Source organism: Tachysurus fulvidraco, chromosome 10 (assembly GCF_022655615.1).
Source record: "Tachysurus fulvidraco isolate hzauxx_2018 chromosome 10, HZAU_PFXX_2.0, whole genome shotgun sequence".
NCBI classification, from domain to species: Eukaryota; Metazoa; Chordata; class Actinopteri; order Siluriformes; family Bagridae; genus Tachysurus; species Tachysurus fulvidraco.
Genome location: NC_062527.1, coordinates 160,960 through 180,000, shown reverse-complemented (window position 1 = coordinate 180,000; position 19,041 = coordinate 160,960). Strand labels below are relative to the sequence as shown.

The 19,041-nt window shown below is 41.6% G+C and overlaps 3 protein-coding genes across 4 annotated transcripts in view; all 3 read left to right on the top strand.

The window, feature by feature from the left end:
• pparab (peroxisome proliferator-activated receptor alpha b) overlaps positions 1–3,448 on the top strand; it is a 29,714-nt gene extending 26,266 nt beyond the window's left edge. For both annotated transcript variants that reach the window (XM_027140852.2, XM_047820157.1), the window contains one exon: positions 1–3,448. This exon is cut by the window's left edge and continues 966 nt beyond it. The gene's annotated coding sequence lies outside the window, so the exon portion shown is untranslated.
• Positions 3,449–8,542: 5,094 nt separating this feature from the next.
• yars2 (tyrosyl-tRNA synthetase 2, mitochondrial) lies at positions 8,543–12,586 on the top strand. The gene is made up of 5 exons (XM_027140851.2): positions 8,543–9,353; positions 9,820–9,987; positions 10,473–10,628; positions 11,119–11,289; positions 11,457–12,586. The coding sequence occupies exons 1-5, from the start codon at positions 8,596–8,598 to the stop codon at positions 11,614–11,616; spliced, it is 1,413 nt and encodes a 470-aa protein (XP_026996652.1). The 5' UTR covers positions 8,543–8,595; the 3' UTR covers positions 11,617–12,586.
• A 2,441-nt stretch (positions 12,587–15,027) lies between these two features.
• On the top strand, positions 15,028–19,032 carry cdkn1bb (cyclin-dependent kinase inhibitor 1Bb). The gene is made up of 3 exons (XM_027140962.2): positions 15,028–15,859; positions 16,302–16,400; positions 18,665–19,032. The coding sequence occupies exons 1-2, from the start codon at positions 15,430–15,432 to the stop codon at positions 16,388–16,390; spliced, it is 519 nt and encodes a 172-aa protein (XP_026996763.1). The 5' UTR covers positions 15,028–15,429; the 3' UTR covers positions 16,391–16,400; positions 18,665–19,032.
• Positions 19,033–19,041: the final 9 nt, after the last annotated feature.

Sequence of the window (19,041 nt, the reverse complement as noted above, 5' to 3'; positions counted from 1 at the left end):
TCCTGAAGTACCGGTGTGGACTGTTAGCCTTTCTTCCTGGGGGTTGTATGGATCAGGCTGTTCAGTAAGAGTCACGGGTTAGTTTGGTCAGTTTGTGCCGCTGTTTTTAAATTTGATAGACAGAGTAGAACTGATTCTGTGTCAGAAATATTACTATGATGATTTTAATACGTTGCCTCTGATATATTTCCAAGGCAGACTTATTATTAAGGCAGACTTATTATTAACACCTCATTCGTTTGCCTGACGTCAGCACAATGTCCGTCATTGCATCAATGACAGCCAGATACTGATTTTGCCAGGCAGTGAAGCAAAAAATATTTTACACTAAATAATTATTACACTCCTTTTTGTAAGCTAATCTTGTCTCTACATTTTGCTAAAACAAACAAAAAAAAGAAATAAATTCCAAAATGCCGACTTTGCTTCTGGCAGGTTGTTTTGTCCTGGTAGAAAAACCATCTCAACTCTTAGATTTTTCTAATGCATCTCCACAGCTATCTAATTTCCATTATATGCACAAAATCTAATATATATTTCCATATTGTATTCTATATGTTTTCAAACAAAACTCACTTGTACCTTTTTCCAAACAGCTGGCCTTCATGAACGTAGAACTTAAAGAAACTTAATGTAGGTCTTTAGGGGAATTGGCTGGTGCAATTTCTTATTTCACTTCGGTGAGATCTAATGTCCTTCAATCGTGCTCTCGGAGCCCTGCGGCTTCAAGTACTAGTCATGGCTAGGGAAAGTCTGTATTAAATAAAACATTAAGCAGTTTAACTACATTTAGGATATAAAACAGGAACGTTCTAGAATGCCGTGAATATATACTTCAGAATATATATATATACTTTTGTGCATTGACCCTAACCCTGACCCTGACCCTGACCCTGACCATCACACCCATATGTGCTTGATGAACATCTTCCCCATTGCTGTTATAATGCTCCACTGTTCTGGGAAGACTTTCCATCAGATGTTGGTGTGTGACTTTCATTCAGCTACAAGAGCATTAGTGAGAGCAGACACTGATGATATAAGACTGAGGATGTCTGGGGTTCAGTCGGTGTTCTGCTTTATCCCAGTGGAGTTGAGTCAGAGTCAGGACTCTGTGCAGGACACTCGAGTTCTACCACTCCTGTCCTCATAAAGCTCGCTTTGTGCACAGGAACATTGTTTTAGTTCATGGAAACTGTAATGTTACAGCTTACAAAACCATTCTGGACTATTGTGTGCTTCCGGTTTGAGTAAGAAATGAACATGAGTACGAGAATCAGGTGTCTGCAAACGTTTAGTGTACATCAGAGATGGGCTTACTTACTAATATCAGGTGTAGACCGAAACTGTACAAGTTTTAGAAACAAATCTAACGATCGAGTCGATATTTAACGAGCAAATAACTTACATTTGTGTCAGACTCAGTTTGAGAAGACAGAATGGGAAGGACGACATCAATAACTGTAATCAACACAATTCACATACTGTGTAGTTTACAAACTCTAATATGACAATTTAATTGTTGCACTATTGCCATTTCCATGAAACGTAGGCAGCAAATTCACACCTGAAGATGTTGTGTTAATTCCTCCGGCCTTTTTTTGTCTGAAGTTTGCTTTTGGCATGGAGCTAGATTACAGTATGCATGTTTAGACTTTGTGCTTCTGAATGTCAGCCTCCATACATGTAAAAGATTATTACGACTTGGCAGATTAACGTTCATCTACTTCAGCCACCACCACCCGCCCCCACCCCCACGGTATCAGGAGTGTATTCTGCTCTACCTGTATGTTAACTTTATAGCATGTGATTAACATATAAACGGTCTGAAACACACACAAGAACAAAAAAGAGCAAGAAATCAATTATTGCTGTCCAAAAGCATCGTCAGTCACAGCGGCCATATTTCCTTTTCCAGGGACCTAAAATGCACTTTTTACTTGTGCATCGTGTGATAAATATTTTTAAAAATTGCATTCATATAAATAACACGGGCTGTGTAGGCAGCAGGCCCAATGATAATCGTTTTTAAATGGTGTAATATTTTTATACTAAAGTAAGAATCTCGGTTAATATATAAAATATTGTATAATAGTTGGGATTCGAAGTGAAACAAGGTTAATGTTTGGCCCAGCTAGCAGGCTGCCATAATGAAACGTGTCAATTTGAAAATGTTTCCCTTCTTTCTCAGGGGATTTACTGATTTTCCCAGGGACTGAGTATTCTGAGAAAGACCCTCACATGACAGATTTTAGTCTCAGGTAGAACTTTGGAAATGACATGCAAACATGAGAGTTCTGATTTTTACTGACTGACATTCTGACATCTGTCAAGCTAGAAAGCATCATTCATCCATGGTGCTTCCTTTGGACAGTGTAACTAAGTGTAATGGCAGGAATAGTTCAGTTATTGTGTAACTCTGTTTAATGTATGTACAGTATGTATGAATATATGTATTGGTTTTCATTCATGATTTTTGTGTTATAATCAATAGATGAAACTCATTAAAGAGCGTAAATGTCAGTAACATAAACACCCATTCAGCAATGACACAGTCCTGCAGTTCCAGTATTTAATTACTATTGAAAAAGGATTGTCTTAAGTTCAGATCCCCTGACCATGATCAGACATTGTGATTATTTATTAGAATGGTTGTAATGGGATATCAACATGCTGTCCTGTCGGTTTGGGTGTGCGTTTGCTATTTATACCTTAAGGATTACAGATATGTCCGACACGTGGATGAAAGGAATTTGATTGCCTGCCTTTGTTCAACCTCATCCAAGAGTCAGTTCCTGTGCCTTAGCTACGGACTTTCTGAACATAGTGTGTTTAGGTTTGCTGTCAAGGCTGAATACACAATTTAAAAGCACAAATGCTGCAGGTTTGTTCATGCTACCCCCAGTAGCAAGACCTGAAATAATATTGGCTTTGGTGTGTAATTGATTGTGTAGAGCAGTCGTCTTCAATCTTATCCGGAAAGGGCCGGTATGGCGCAGGTTTTCATTCCAACAAAGCAGAAGCCACACCAGAGTCTATACTGAAAGCCAAGAACAGCTGATTAAACAGGTGGAATCAGGTGTGGCTTCTGTTTGGTTGGAGTGAAAACCTGCCCCCACACCGGCCCCCTGTGGGTAAGACTGGAGACCGCTGGTGTAGAGAATTGCACACATGTAAATTCCACTTTGTTTTTGTTTTTATTTGTTTTTTGTTTTTTAGCATTTTATTTGGAAGGGATTTCAACAATACTGTATCAGGGAAAATTGCAGAATTTACACTTCGGTCAGAGCTAGCTCGTTAAAGTTAATTAGACTGTATATTATTTCACTTAAAAGGCAACAAGCATCCAGATGCAAATGTCTTTTTCATTTTTTAACGGATTAATATTATGTACATAACAAAACCCATGCAATCTGTAAATATTAAAAAGATATATTTGTAAAATCCACACATGGCATTCCTGTTTTTTTTTTTAATTATTCTAAAACCTGAATAGAAAAACCAGCAAACAGAACAGTCTGGAAGAAAATGGCTTAAAAAAGTGTCATTAAAAAAATCTGACAATAGCTGTTTGTAAGATAAGGAGCCGAGGAACAAACCAATGTACTTGTTGAGTTTGTGCACTATGTATTTCTCCACAGGACTGAAAAAGAGCTGATTGTGGGCATTTCTATATTTAAAAACATGGTGAGAATGTCATGTGCAAGCCTTATGGAGACTTTCCAAGGCTCGGATGTGGGCAGTCGGAGGAGATGGATGGTTGGATGTAAATACAACACCTGAGCCAACTAACACATACTGGCACCAACCCAGTCTTCCCTCCACATAAACTGCAGCCTGCCACTGATTGATTAATTGGCAAGGAGCATCGATTAGTCTTGAAGGGAGAAAAGTAAGGCTCAGATGCCCATAGCAGGTGGGGTTCTCCCTCTGAGTGTGGGGAATTATATCTTTCTTTATTTGGCATTCCATAATACCATACTTCCTTATGTGGTTGGCTCTTTAGAGCTTTTCACAAATCAAAGGGAACGATAAGCCATTCTTGGGTCAGGGGAGTCATGTCCTCCATGTCATTGTCTGTAGTATGTAAGGAGCAACATTTACATTTACAGTGGATGGTAGACGCCCTTATCCAGAGCAGCTTACGTTTTATCTCATTTCTTTGACAACTGAGCAATTGGGGATAAGGGTCTTGCTCAGGGGTCCAGCAGTGGCAGCTTGGTGGACCTGGGGTTTGAACTCACAGCCAGATGTGAGCTAGCCACTGCTAGCCACTGCTTCTTATACAAAGTTGACTGGATCTGGCCTCAGCTCAAGTACCAATTTGTTGTTGTTATAAAGCTATTAATGCAGTTGCTGGCCATGGTGCTGATTTGGGTGTGGCATTAACCCTAAACAGGCACCTGGCATCAGTCTACAATATGTGTGTGTGTGTGTGTGTGTGTATATATAATACATGTGTAAGCCTAGAAGTTACACATGTATTATTATTATTATTATTATTATTATTATTATTATTATTATTATTAATAGTGAGTATTATTAGGTTTCTTGACTGAAGCACTTGACTTCTTGCTTAGTGTCATATGTCTTGTCCCACTTATGTACCAGCACTTATCTATAGCGCTTACTTGGTGCTCCCATTGTTCTTCCTACCACTTGGTTCATCTATTAATGGATATTTAGCACAGCAGTAAAAAGTTAGACACTGGTTTTGTTTTAAGACTTAAAAATGTTTGCAGAATAAATGTACATAGTACATAGAAGATGTGTGGGTGCTGAAGGCTTTCAGAGACAACTCTCATACAAAACTCAATATACAGGTCTATAGGTGTTTAGGTCTATGTACCCATTGATCACTTTATTAAGAACACATGTACACCTACTCATTCATAGAATTCTCTAACCAGCCAATCATGTGGCAGCCAGCAGTGTATTGTAGAAACTGGCTAGATAGGCTAGTTTGAGCATATTGTTTCTGTAGTGCTGAGATCTGGGGATTTTACTCACATAATAAACAAAAACCATGAAGTGATGAGTAGTGATGAAGTGCTTTGAAAAACTGGTCAGGGACTTCATCACTGCATCACTACAAGACACACTGGACCCACTACAGTTCACGTACCATCAGAACCGCTCTACTGAGGACGCCAGCGCTCCTCTTCACCACACCATGATGAGCCACCTGGACTGCAGAAAAGGGAATTATGTTAAAAATGCTGTTTGTGGACTACAGTTCAGCGTTTAACATCATTCCCTCCACGCTCACCTCTAAGTTGGAGGTCCTGGGACTCCGCCTGCCACTGTGTCAATGGATCTCCAACTTCCTGACAGACAGACCACAAGCCATATGGGTGGGCAAACACACCTCATCCACCCTCACCCTCAGCACTGGAGCTCCCCAGGGTTGTGTTCTGAGCCCTCTGCATACTCACTGTACACATATGACTGTGTGGTCACTTCCAACTCCACCACCATCATCAAGTTTGCTGACGACACTGTTGTGGTGGACCTGATCTCCAACAACGACGAGACGGCCTACCAACAGGAGACTAAAAACCTGGAGAGATGGTGCCAGGAGAACGATCTTCTCCTGATCGTCAGCAAGACTAAAGAGTCGATAGTGGATTTCAGCACAAAGCAGGAGCGGTCATACCAACCGCTAAACATCAACGGGACCCCAGTGGAGAGAGTGGACAGTTTCCGGTACATAGGTGTCCACATCACACAGGACCTGTCTTGGTCCTGTCACATCAACACCCTTGTGAAGGCCCGGCAGCGTCTGTACCATCTGAGACGTTAATGGACTCCAAACTACCCTCTCAGGTGCTAAAGACTTTCTACACCTGCACCATTGAGAGCGTCCTGACGGGTAGCATCACTTCCTGGTTGGGGAACAGCACCATGCAGGACAGGCGAGTCCTCCAGAGGGTGGTGCGGTCAGATGAACGTACCATCCACACTGAGCTCCCAGACCTGCAGGACATCTACAGCATGCGGTGCAGGACCAGAGCCAGGAAGATTGTAAAGGATCTCAGCATCACAACAATGGACTCTTTTCTTTGTTACGTTCAGGGAAACGCTTCTGCTCCCTGAAAGTAAACACAGAGAGAACGAGGAGAAGCTTCTTCCTGCAGGCCATTCGGAGTCTAAACCAGGAAACACCCAGGATCTGGATCTAGTACTGGACGTCTCCCCTTCACTGTTTTCTGCACACCTTTCTTGCACTTTAACACTTTTCTCTGGACTTCCACAGCACAGTGCCACTTTATACACCTTATACACATCATACTGCACATGGACACTTAAAGGGCAATAATTAAAACCATACGCATTTATGTATATTTATGTTTATGTATGTGCTTTATTTTTCACTTATATTTTCATATTTTATATAGTTTTTTTTTATATAGTTTATACTTTTTTTATTTATCTACCTCCTTTTGGTTATATTTCTTATCCCAAAATTGCATTCCTTATGTTTGAATACCAGACAGACACAAAAAGCATTTCCCTGCATGTTGTACTCTGTATGTGTGTGTATGTGTGTGTGTGTGTGTGTATGTGTGTGTATATGTGTGTGTATGTGTGTGTGTGTGTGTGTATGTGTGTGTATGTGTGTGTGTGTATGTGTGTGTGTGTATGTGTGTATGTGTGTATGTGTGTGTATGTGTGTGTATGTGTGTGTATGTGTGTGTGTGTGTGTGTGTGTGTATGTGTGTGTATGTGTGTGTGTGTGTATGTGTGTGTATGTGTGTGTGTGTATGTGTGTGTATGTGTGTGTATGTGTGTGTGTGTGTGTGTGTATGTGTGTGTATGTGTGTGTATGTGTGTGTGTGTGTGTGTGTATGTGTGTGTATGTGTGTGTGTGTATGTGTGTGTGTATGTGTGTGTATGTGTGTGTGTGTATGTGTGTGTATGTGTGTGTATGTGTGTGTATGTGTGTGTATGTGTGTGTATGTGTGTGTATGTGTGTGTATGTGTGTCAGATGTTTTGATGATGGTAACCCCTTTTGGATGTTAGAGATCAACAGAGAATGGTTTGACCTGACAGAAAGGCTCCAGTATGACTGAATTCATGGACCCAACTTTACTTGTGTGTAACAAGTACGACCTAACAGTACAGGCTGGTGGAGGTGGTGTAATGGTGTACATCCCTTCATGGGCACAAATGATCTAATGACTTCCAGCATGATGATGCAGCATGTCGCACAGTAAAAGTAGTCTAAAAATGGTTGCATGAACAAGACAATGAGTTCAGTGATCTTTTTCCTTCATAGTCACCAGATCTGAGTTGGAGGAGGAGGAACTGGAGATTCAGAACATGAATGAAACCTGATAGAACTACAGCAACTGATGCAATCATGTCAACATGGAGCAGATTCTCAAAGGAATATTTCTTGTTGAATTCTTGCCATGTAGAACTGAGGCTGTTTTGAGAGCAAAAGGAAGCCATACTCAGTATTACTATAGTGTTCCTAATAAGGATCTATTATACTATCCATGCTCAGTGAGTGTATACTTACCAATAAAGTTACAAGGTGCACAAACTAATAATATGCATGTCCAGGTGAAGGAGAAAAAAAACTAAGCAAACGCAGTGAATATTTGATCCAAGTGCAACTTTATATAGTCTTATCTTATTAATACAACATAGTCATTAGACTCTAAACTGGTATGGCTTTGGGGCCATCTGTTGGTTATCCTACAGTAACAACTTGGAATAGTTTGTGGCTTTGAAAGGGAATATGTTATTAAATCTAGTTAAAGTGCATGTAGTACACCACCCGGACATTTTTTTCCCAGTACAGATAAAGAGTTTAAACAGAAATAACAAAATGTCAGAGCAAGTTCTGCCTGAGCGTTCACATGTGCAAGAATGTCTGTGACCACTTTCCTACTTAATAGAGAGAGGGAATTCATTCATTCCCTACCGCTTATCTGAACTTCTCGGGTCACGGGGAGCCTGTGCCTATCTCAGGCGTCATCGGGCTTCGAGGCAGGATACACCCTGGACGGAGTGCCAACCCATCACAGGGCACACACACACTCTCATTCACTCACACACTCACACACTACGGACAATTTTCCAGAGATGCCAATCAACCTACCATGCATGTCTTTGGACCGGGGGAGGAAACCGGAGTACCCGGAGGAAACCCCCGAGGCACGGGGAGAACATGCAAACTCCACACACACAAGGCGGAGGTGTGAGGCGAACGTACTAACCACTAAGCCACCTTGTCCCCCAGATTTCTGTTATATAAAAGTAAAACATCTAACATAAATATTCTCTAGTCTTTCTTATTAATTCATAAATTAATTAATTGATTGATTGATTATGTAGGCAATTATTATTGTTGTTTTTTAATAGCTTCAGGGCTCTCGAGTTTTGAAGACAGGCAAGCGTGACATCTCCAACCCCAGTTTATGAGTTTGGTAAAGATCACTTACCGCAATTTAATCAAATACAATTTGTGCGTGTGCGTGTGCGTGTGCGTCTCCATTTTGCGCAACCTTCTTGCGCCATGGATGCGCTGAAGGTTGTATCCGACAGGAGGCAGCAGTGAGCGCCTTGGTTACGTCATATCTAACATGGCGACGTCCTGTGGCCGCACACTGTGCAGAGGATGGCGAGGAACAACGGGTTTCATTCTGAAAGGCTTTCACACTTCTTCAGTCGGCAGAAACGGATTTCTCTCATCGCTGCACAAACGAGGCCTCCTGAAAGATTCTTTCCCTGAAAACGCGGCTCAGGTGAATCTGCCTCAGCTGCTCCATTCGGGCCAGCAGACTGTGTACTGTGGCTTTGACCCGACTGCTGACAGCCTGCACGCCGGACACCTGCTGCCTCTCATCGGCCTGCTGCACTTCCGCAGCGCAGGGCATCATGTGATCGCACTGATCGGTGGAGCCACGGCGCGTATCGGCGACCCGAGCGGCAAATCCAAGGAGAGAGAGAGTCTGTCTGCTGCCTTGGTAGACAATAATACCAGATCCGTGCTGGAAAGCTTGCACCAGATCTTCACCAACCATGAGTTATATTTCTGTAGCGATCCACAGAGACTCGGCACCATGCGCGTACTGAACAACACCAGCTGGTACCGGGACTGGAACGTGGTGGAGTTTCTGGCTGAAACGGGACGGTATTTACGCATGGGCACTTTGCTCAGCAGGCACAGCGTCCAGTCTCGCTTAAAGAGTGCAGAGGGCATGAGTCTAAGCGAGTTCTCTTACCAACTCTTCCAAGCCTTTGACTTTTATTACCTACACCAGGTGCACGGGTGCAGAATACAGCTGGGGGGAACAGATCAGCTGGGGAACCTAATGTCAGGCCATGAGTTCATTCACAAGTAAGAGTTGCACAGTTGCTACAAAAAACCCCACAAACGTGCTGCTTCCTTCGGCCTCTCCCACACATAACCTCTCGTGTGCTGGCTCCATGGTCTCAAACTCTCATTTTCACAAAATGGCACCTATGTTTTCAACCTAAAAAGGCTTCAGAATCACACAGTGGGAGTAAATTGTGTTATATATTTATTTATTGTGATATATACAGTTCTTTTTATTTCCTCAAACTTCCCAAATAGATCCCTGTGATTGGCTGTGCTAAATTGGCATTAGGTGTAAATGAGTGTGTGTGTGTGTGGGATTGTGAATAGCCCCCTATGGGACTCACCCAGGGTGTATCTCTAGTTCACGTCCAGTGCTTTTGGGACAATCTACAGATCCACTGTGAACTTAACCAGAATGAAGTTGTTGCTGAAAATGAATGAATGAACGGAATCGGTGCTAAAGTTTTTCTTTTGTTTCCTGCAGAAAGACAGGAGAAGAAGTATATGGACTGACAGTACCACTGTTGACCACCTCAATGGGAGATAAATTGGGGAAGACGGCAGGAAATGCTGTATGGCTGAACCGGAACAAAACATCTCCCTTTGAGTTCTACCAGTATTTCCTCAGACTGCCAGACAACAATATAGAACAGTAAGATGTTGTCGTTAATAACAAAGTTTTGATCATAAGAGTTTGTAGAATTCTGTCAGAGAAACTTTGAAAATCTGCATCCACACCACCAGCCCTTTTTGGATAAGACTGGTTTCTGTTGGTTTTGAGCATGTGATGTAAATTCTGATCATTCTGGCTTAATCATTTAATGCTAATAGGAAGATCAACTGGTGGCGTCTGAGTTTGGCTTGAATATGATTTAAAACTTCGCAATAATGGCAAAATATTTTGGACACCTAATCAACAAACTCATACGATTGTCAACTATAGCGATTCTGGTGTAATATAGTGTGTTACGTCAACAACAGCAACGTTCAAGTTCTTGTTAAAGTTCACAATTTTTAAGGCGTCCACAGAAAAATCGGACTGATGTCCTCAAGTTGATAGCTGTAATGTTCGGAAGCTATAATAATTTGTTCGAATTACTTTAGATCACTAATCTGCACTAATATTTTGAACCTCAGGTACCTGAGGCTGTTCACGTTCCTGCCACTGGCTGAGGTGGAGAAGGTGATGGAGCAGCAGCAACAGGATCCAGGCAAGAGAACAGCACACAAAAGACTCGCTGCTGAGGTTACCAAGCTGGTGCATGGCAAGGAGGGGCTGGAAAGTGCTAAACGGTGAGAGCCTTTCTTCCTTGGTAGCAGTAATATACTATAGGGCCATAAGTTTATGGACACATGACTGATGTGTGCTTGTTGAACGACAAACTCTAGACGGAGTTTCCCCAGTTTATAATTTCACTGTAATGCTCCTGTGCCACAGTAGGGACTGAATCCTTCAATGTGATTTTTATTACACGTATAAAATTTTATAGTTTTATTTGCGGTAGTGATATCTGTAAAATCGAAACTTAGTTCAGTTCAAGAAAGCCTGTTGTTTATAGTTTCAGAACTATATATAGCAGAAAACGGTACAATTTGACCACATACCTGTATGAGGTTTTGTCAGGCAGCTACACATTTCCTACCAGCCAAGCAATTTATGGTGAAGATACAAAACACTGAAGAATCTAGATGTTGTATTACTCATCTGTGTGTGTGTGTGTGTGTGTGTGTGTGTGTGTGTGTGTGTGTGTGTGTGTGTGTGTGTTTGTGTACATTCATCCAGATGCACCAATGCTCTTTACCACGACAGCATCGAGGCTCTAGAGCAGATGGATGATGCAGAACTGAAGGAGTTGTTTAGAGAAGCTCCATTTCAGGAGTTCTTTCTGGAGCCAGGTACCACAGTATTGGATGCTTGCCGTCGGAGCCAGGCAATTCCTGGAGGACCCAGAGGGTGTGCCTAAATATTTGACATATTTAAACACTGCACCGATTCAGAGAGATGTCAGCAAAACATGAATGACCTGTACAAGCTAATTATGATCCTTGTGAAATTGAACGGGCATCAAATTATACGTTCATATATATTTAAAATGTCTAATCACCTGCTTTGTGTTTCAGTTATCAGATGATAACTGACGGTGGTGTGTGGATCAACCACCACAGGGCCTCAAACCCGGAGCAGGTTCTGGTTCCAGGTCAGCAAATCCTTTCCAACGGTCTCAGTCTGATCCGAGTGGGCAAAAAGAACTTCTACATCATCAAGTGGCTGAGCATGTAATTCATAAACTACAGATAAATTAGTGAGACTGTTGAACTGAAGTACCGGACACGTACTCCTAGTACGAGCCGTGTAAAGTGACGATGCTGCAGATTAGTGGATTTTATGAGGCTGTGGGCAGGAAGAGGAGACCAGATACAAAGATGCGTGTTGCAGAAATATAGAAGAAGAAAGAAAACGAAGGATATTTTTGGGGATATTTTTGGCCTATACACACATGCAAGAATATGTTTGGAAATTTTATACCACACTGTTTAAGCACCAGGAAAATGATGGCTTTGGAGTGCAGTTCTACATTCTGCCACAAGATGTCAGTCAAATGCTTTTTTTCCCCTCGATACCTGTACATTTTTTTAAATTCTACAATTTTCAGGGTATTCCAGGCTTAGGGTTTTGAAGTACTAAATTAGTTCTATTCTATGAAGTCAATTGTAATCCAATTGTGTGATGATAATTTATATTATTTTGGGGTTTTTTTGCTTTAAGGAATTAGGATTGCAAGTTATTGTTACCTTTTAAAGATCCAATACCTTCTCACTTCTACAATAAATGTTGCACTGAAATGAGGAAAAATGTTTTATCTTCCATATGAGCGTATGTTACCAGGAACTTTATTTCATATACCTGTTGTGTGATGCACCTTGGGCAACATCTGTTGTATAATGTGTGCTATATAAATAAGAGAGAGAAGAGATATACAGTACCTAGGGTGAGTGGATATGACTTCAGGTCAGTCATTTCTTTTGAAAGACAGCATTATTGGGATAGCATTTTGCAAATTGTGAAAATTAGGGAAATAATTACCTAGCAGACTGTCTCATGACTTTATGGAACTGAAGGCCAGTCATAATGGACATAAACTACAGTCAAATCATACCCTAAGCTAAGGAGGGAAGTGTTGTGTGGTTTTATCGCTGTGTTAGTCTGTTACCTGTGTTTGCATGATTTAATCAGAGTTCATTTGTTCCTAAAAGTGCTGTTTTGTCACTTCTAGTGTTAATCTACTGGAAATAAACCAAAATTATGCAAAGCTTGATAAAGAAAAGCTGCTCTGAACGTGCACAAAGATCCAGAAATAATACTTAGGAATCATAGGATTAAATGCAAGATCGAAAATAATAACGAAAAGACTAAAATTTAAATAACACAAAATACATGTTGCTCACTTGCGTCACAAGTAGAGTTTTATGCAGATTAGATTCAACTGACAGCCCTTCATTTAGCCAATCAATAACATGGCATCAGATGACGTAAGTGATGCACGACTTTTCCATTTAGTGTTCAAACCTGTCGAATGATTACAGACAGCTACAATCAATATACATTTATCTTGGAAATCTAATTGATATGCTTATTACTTATATATGTCTATTGTAGTATCATGTCAGACTTTCTGTTTGCAGGCTAAAGAGTATTTTAATGAACTGAAGAAGCGCATCATTAGACCATCATTCGCTTTCACACCAGTGTTCGCTTTCACCAAACTTATGAAAATGTGTACAATATTTAGAGCTGGTTTGTGCAGCACATGGACTTACTCTGTATTAACTCGCACAGCACCACTGCACTCAGAGACAACACCGATCAGGACACAGCAGAGTGCATGCTGGTGGCATTATGAAGCATAGAGTCTACATACAATGTTTTTAAGATGACTGTTTTTAAGAGTATATGAAAGTCGGCTGTATTATTCGATATGACATTTGTCTGGGGAAAAAAATAATGCTCCCAGAACACCAGCTCCAGTTAGACTCTGCGATACTAAAGAGGAGATGTGAACTCCATGTGGTGTTTGAGGACAAGAACCTCCTCATCACTACAACATTTATCAGACTGTATATATATAATCACACGCCCAGTGTCACCCAGATGAGGATGAGGTTATATAATCACACCCCCAGTGTCACCCAGATGAGGATGAGGTTATATAATCACACCCCCAGTGTCACCCAGATGAGGATGAGGTTATATAATCACACCCCCAGTGTCACCCAGATGAGGATGAGGTTCCCCTTTGAGTCTGGTTACTATCAAGGTTTCTTCCTTTACCATCTAAGGGAGTTTTTCCTCCCCACAGTCACCTGAGTCACCTCGGACTTGTTCATTGGGGATAAATACATACACATTTATATATATCTAATATTAATCTGGGATGTTATATTATAATAATCTTTATAATGTTCAATTCAATCCAAGTTTATTTATTTAGCACTTTTTACAATGGGCTTCGTCTCATAGCAGCTTTACAGAACATAAACAAATAATATTATTCTTTATAATAACCTTTTGTTCTATATTTTCGTTCTGTGAAGCTGCTTTGAGACGATGTTAATTGTAAAAAAAAAACGCAATAGAAATAAACAAATTGAATTGAACACCATTAAAGACAACAAAAGCTTGAGACAAGAGTCAGTGTCTCAAGACTCTGACTCTTGTCTCAAGCTTTTGTTGTCTTTAGAGACAAAAGAGTTAGTCATGAGACAAGAGTCAGTCATGAGACAAGAGTCAGTCATGAGACAAGAGTCAGTCATGAGACAAAAGAGTCAGTCTTGAGACAAGAGTCAGTCATGAGACAAAAGAGTCAGTCTTGATTTAGAGTCAGAGTCTTGAGTCAGATTATTCAAGGTTGCCATTACAGTAGTTTTATTGCTGCAGGTTTTATCATTGTTAGTTATTGCTACAGTTCTGTCCTATATTTAAAATTAGAATAAGTTTTATTAAAGCTCTGGCAGTGAAAACAATGAAATCTGGTTTTATTCGTCAGTTATTTGTGGACTTTATTTCTCCAGACAGGTTCAAACACTAAACGTCGCGCGTCAATGACGTCTTCTACAGCTATGTTATTGATTGGCTAGAAAATGGCTGTCAGTTGAGAATCAGTGGACCAATGGAAGCTTTTGTCCCGCCCATCATCTGGATAATTTTTTTTTGAAATCGTGAGCAACTTGTAAATAATAACAAAGTAAAGATATAAATAACAAATATATTTTTAATTTCTAGTATTTTGTGTTATTTACATCTTTGTTTATTTCGTTATTTTTAATGTAACATTCAATCCTACTTTTTTTTTACGACCACAATACTTATGACGTGTGTGTGTGTGTGTGTGTGTGTGTGTGTGTGTGTGTGTCAGTGTGTATGCGTGTGTGTGTGTGTGTGTGCGTGTGTGTGTGTGTCAGTGTGTGTGTGTGTGTGTGTCAGTCAGTGTGTGTGTGTGTGTGTGTGTGTGTGTGTGTGTGTGTGTGTGTGTGTGTGTGTGTCAGTGTGTATGCGTGTGTGTGTGTTTCTCGTCCTCAGTGGGGGAGGTGCACCGTCTCCAGAAGCAGTGAGTCGTGTAGGGGCGGGGCTACTACTTTAAACCAATCACCGAACGTCTACGTTTAAATAGCTCTTTGTGTCAATCATGTGTTTTTTTTCTCTTCGTGGCTTAAAGCCTCCCCTCTATCGCCATATTGGGCACCGAAAAGCCTCCTGTTATTTCTTCCTTTTACTACGACGCTGAAGTTGACAGGGCTGGCTGTCGTGAGTGCATTTTGTTTTGATGCTCGCTCTCTCTCTCTCTCTCTCTCTCTCTCTCTCGCGCGCACACACACACACACACACACACACACAGACTCTCTCTCTGCTCGGGGGGTTTAAAGTGTGTCTCCTGCGTGGCACGCGCGCGTTCGGTGCCACTGGGGTTTTGACGCCTGTTGTTTTGGTTCTGGACGAAACTGGACTTTCTGATTAATATTTATATATAAACCAACATTTCGGTGGAGTGTGTGTCTGCGTGTAATATTTAAAAATCCATAAGAAGCTTTAAGAACGATGTCTAACGTGCGCGTGTCGAACGGGAGCCCGACCCTGGAGCGGATGGACGCTACGCGGCTGTCGGATCAGACGCCCAAACCGTCAGCGTGCAGGTCTCTGTTCGGTCCGGTGGATCACGAGGAGTTAAAGAGGGAGTTAACGGGCCACCTGAAGGCGATGGAAGAGGCGGCGGCCGAGACGTGGGGCTTTAACTTCTCCACACACACACCGCGGCCCAACGCCAGGTTCATCTGGAAGCTGGTGGACAGCGAGGACTTACCGAGATTCTACAGCGCGTCTGAACAGAGCAAAGGTGTGTGTGTGTGCGGGAATAACGACGTGGATCTAAACGGGAACTGTGGACTAACAACCAGCAGCGAGGAGAAAGAGGACAGGTCTGAAAAACAAGCCGACAGGACGGACAGGAGAAAAAGACCTGCGTGTGTCGGTATGTGTGTGTGTATGTGTGTGTATGTGTGTGTGTGTGTGTGTGTGTGTGTTTCGGGGAAAGTCTTCACTTAGAGCCGTTTAAACTGCTCCTGCTCCCACAGGCGGGGCTGGACTTTTATTTATTTATTTATTTATTTATTATTATATATATATGTGTGTGTGTGTGTGTGTATGTATATATATATATGTGTGTGTGTGTGTGTATGTGTGTGTGTCTCGAATCTGTCGTTTTTGTGTACGAGTGTGTTTACGTGTGTGTGTGTGTGTAGGCCCGTGTTTACATGTGTACGTGCGTGTGCGCGCGTGTGTGTATAGGTGTGGACGTGTACGTGTGTGTGTGTGTGTGTGTGTGTGTGTGTGTGTGTGTGTGTGTGTGTGTGTACATGTGTGTATCATGCAGATAGATGTGAACTGTGTTTTGTTCTTTTATGTGTGTTAAGACTCGTCGTGTCCCAGTAAACGCTCGCGCACCTGTTTAGATGAAACTCCTCACACGCCGAAGAAATGCAGTCCGCCTAGACACACGTGAACACGTGAAGGTAAGAAGCTCCTTAACCACAAGTCGCATCCCAAATGAATGTTCTCACCTTTTCTTTCTCACACTGCACCTGATTAGGTGTGAAGTTTAGTCTGGGATTTTAATAATAATTTAAATAATAATTGGTAATGTTAATAATAATGATGCTAATAATAATAATGATAATAATAATAATAATAATAATAATAATAATAATGTTACTAAACGTGTAATAAATGACACCACAATGATTGCACCTTTTTACACAGCACTAACTAACTAACCACACACACACACACACACACACACACACACAGTAAGATTTTTGTACATTTTCGTGTATGAGGGTAAGATTGGGTCAAAACCGGACTTTTTCATATAATTATAGTGAAGTTTGTAATCTATACAAAAAATAGACAAATACGCTGAGTAATGAAAATAAACAGGATAAATATGATCACTGTGTTGAGTAATTCTATGAAACCTTTATGAAAATGCCTGGACATTAGTTTATTGTTATTTATACTTATTTATTCAGTCTATATTATGTATTTATTTATTTATATTTATTTATTTATTTTAATTTATTTTAAATGCTTTGAAAAGAATGTGTAAAAGCAGAATGCTCTGTGCAAGGGGTTAACACACTCTTCCTTTGTTACTATTATACTACTGCCAGCTCTCTGTCTGCGTCTCTCTGTCTGCGTCTCTCTGTCTGCGTCTCTCTGTCTGCGTCTCTCTGTCTGCGTCTCTCTGTCTGCGTCTCTCTGTCTGCGTCTCTCTGTCTGCGTCTCTCTGTCTGTCTGCGTCTCTCTGTCTGTCTGCGTCTCCGTCTGTCTGCGTCTCTCTGTCTGTCTGCGTCTCTCTGTCTGCGTCTCCGTCTGTCTGCGTCTTTCTGTCTCGTCTCCGTCTGTCTGCGTCTCTCTGTCTCGTCTCATCTCCGTCTGTCTGCGTCTCTCTGTCTCGTCTCCGTCTCTCTGTCTCGTCTCCGTCCGTCTGCGTCTCTCTGTCTCGTCTCCGTCTGTCTGCGTCTCTCTGTCTCGTCTCCGTCTGTCTGCGTCTCTCTGTCTCGTCTCCGTCTGTCTGCGTCTCTCTGTCTCGTCTCGTCTCCGTCTGTCTGCGTCTCTGTCTCGTCTCCGTCTCCGTCTGTCTGCGTCTCTGTCTCGTCTCCGCCTCCGTCTGTCTGCGTCTCTCTGTCTCGTCTCCGCCTCCGTCTGTCTGCGTCTCTCTGTCTCGTCTCGTCTCTCTGTCTCGTCTCCGTCTGTCTGCGTCTCTCTGTCTCGTCTCCGTCTGTCTGCCTCTCTGTCTCGTCTCCGTCTGTCTGCGTCTCTGTCTCGTCTCTCTGTCTCGTCTCCATCTGTCTGCGTCTCTCTGTCTCGTCTCCGTCTGTCTGCGTCTCTCTGTCTCTCTGTGTCTGTCTGCATCTGTGTGCACCTGTCGCTGTGTCTGTCTGCGTCTCTGTCTCTCTGTGTCTGTCTCTGTGTGTGTGTGTGCGCCTGTCTCTGTCGCGTCTCCGTCTGTCTCTGTGTGTGTGTGCGCCTGTCTCTCTGTCTGTGTGCTAAAGAGAAGCTGCTTGAAAACAGTGTAGTAACACCTCAGTGTGACGTCCTCAAACATTTACACCCACCAACAAACTACCAACTTGTGCAGCCTTTACAGACTTTACACACACAGCAATAATCATACATCATACAATAATAATGTTCACAAGTGTGTTGAATAAAAATGTACAACTAAATACTCATTCATTTAGGTGTGGCACTGAAAAGGCAACTGGTTCAATGTGTGGGCGCTTTTCCCTTTTTTTACACGGGAAAGATGCATTTTTTTAACCAGCGCCTGTGAAATAAACAGCATATAAAGACCAATTACGCATTTATCCCATGTGTATGGGTTATTAGGGTGTGTAGTGGATTGGCTTTGTGAGTGCTTATAGTAAGGACTGATGCAACAGTGGACTGTTGTTGACTCAGGAATGATGTCATTGACTTGGCTGTGAAATGGAATATTTATACAAACTACTGTACAAAGGTTAGGACAGTTTAAGTAGTGTACATGTAAATCCTTAAGTGTGTGTGATTTGAGGAATTGCTAATGTCATTGGTTGGAGAAGTACAATAATGTATTTAACTCAAATTTTTTTCTCTTGTCTCTCTAAATGTCAAGGTATTACTGACTCATACAAATGGATGTATTTTTGGGGAGAACTATGTTGTGTACACTGAAGCAACATTTGCCTTGAGATTAACCCATTTCTCGACACGTGTGCGCTGTTTTCTTTTACAGAGCTGAAGATGTTCGCTCCCTCCTGACGGCGTCAGTGCTTGGCAAACAAAAAAATCACTGCGTGAAGAAGGATAGGAAAGGAAAAGCTTGTCAGCTCAAATAGTGGGGAGAAAAGGACAAGCACTGAAACAAACATTGTGGCACTAAAAAAAAAATCAACTGCCTCAAAAGCAGTCTATGTAGCAGTGTGCAATTAGGTTTAATCTCCTTTTTTGCTCATTCTTATTTTCTTACTACCTGTGTACATATTTTCTTTTTGTATGTAGCACATAATACATATGACATTGGGGTTTTTTCCTTTTCAGTCTTGGACTTGGGTGAATTCCAATTGACTGGAAGAGCTGCAATTTAAGGGTTTTCAACAAAAACAAAAAAAA

Excerpts from the sequence above, each read along its gene's own strand:
- yars2 (XM_027140851.2), top strand. The coding sequence starts at position 8,596 with ATGGCGACGTCCTGTGGCCGCACACTGTGCAGAGGATGGCGAGGAACA. Across the intron at positions 9,354-9,819 it reads GGCCATGAGTTCATTCACAA|AAAGACAGGAGAAGAAGTAT; the intron begins GTAAGAGTTGCA and ends TGTTTCCTGCAG. Across the intron at positions 11,290-11,456 it reads ATTCCTGGAGGACCCAGAGG|TTATCAGATGATAACTGACG; the intron begins GTGTGCCTAAAT and ends TTTGTGTTTCAG.
- cdkn1bb (XM_027140962.2), top strand. The coding sequence starts at position 15,430 with ATGTCTAACGTGCGCGTGTCGAACGGGAGCCCGACCCTGGAGCGGATG. Across the intron at positions 15,860-16,301 it reads AAAAAGACCTGCGTGTGTCG|ACTCGTCGTGTCCCAGTAAA; the intron begins GTATGTGTGTGT and ends ATGTGTGTTAAG.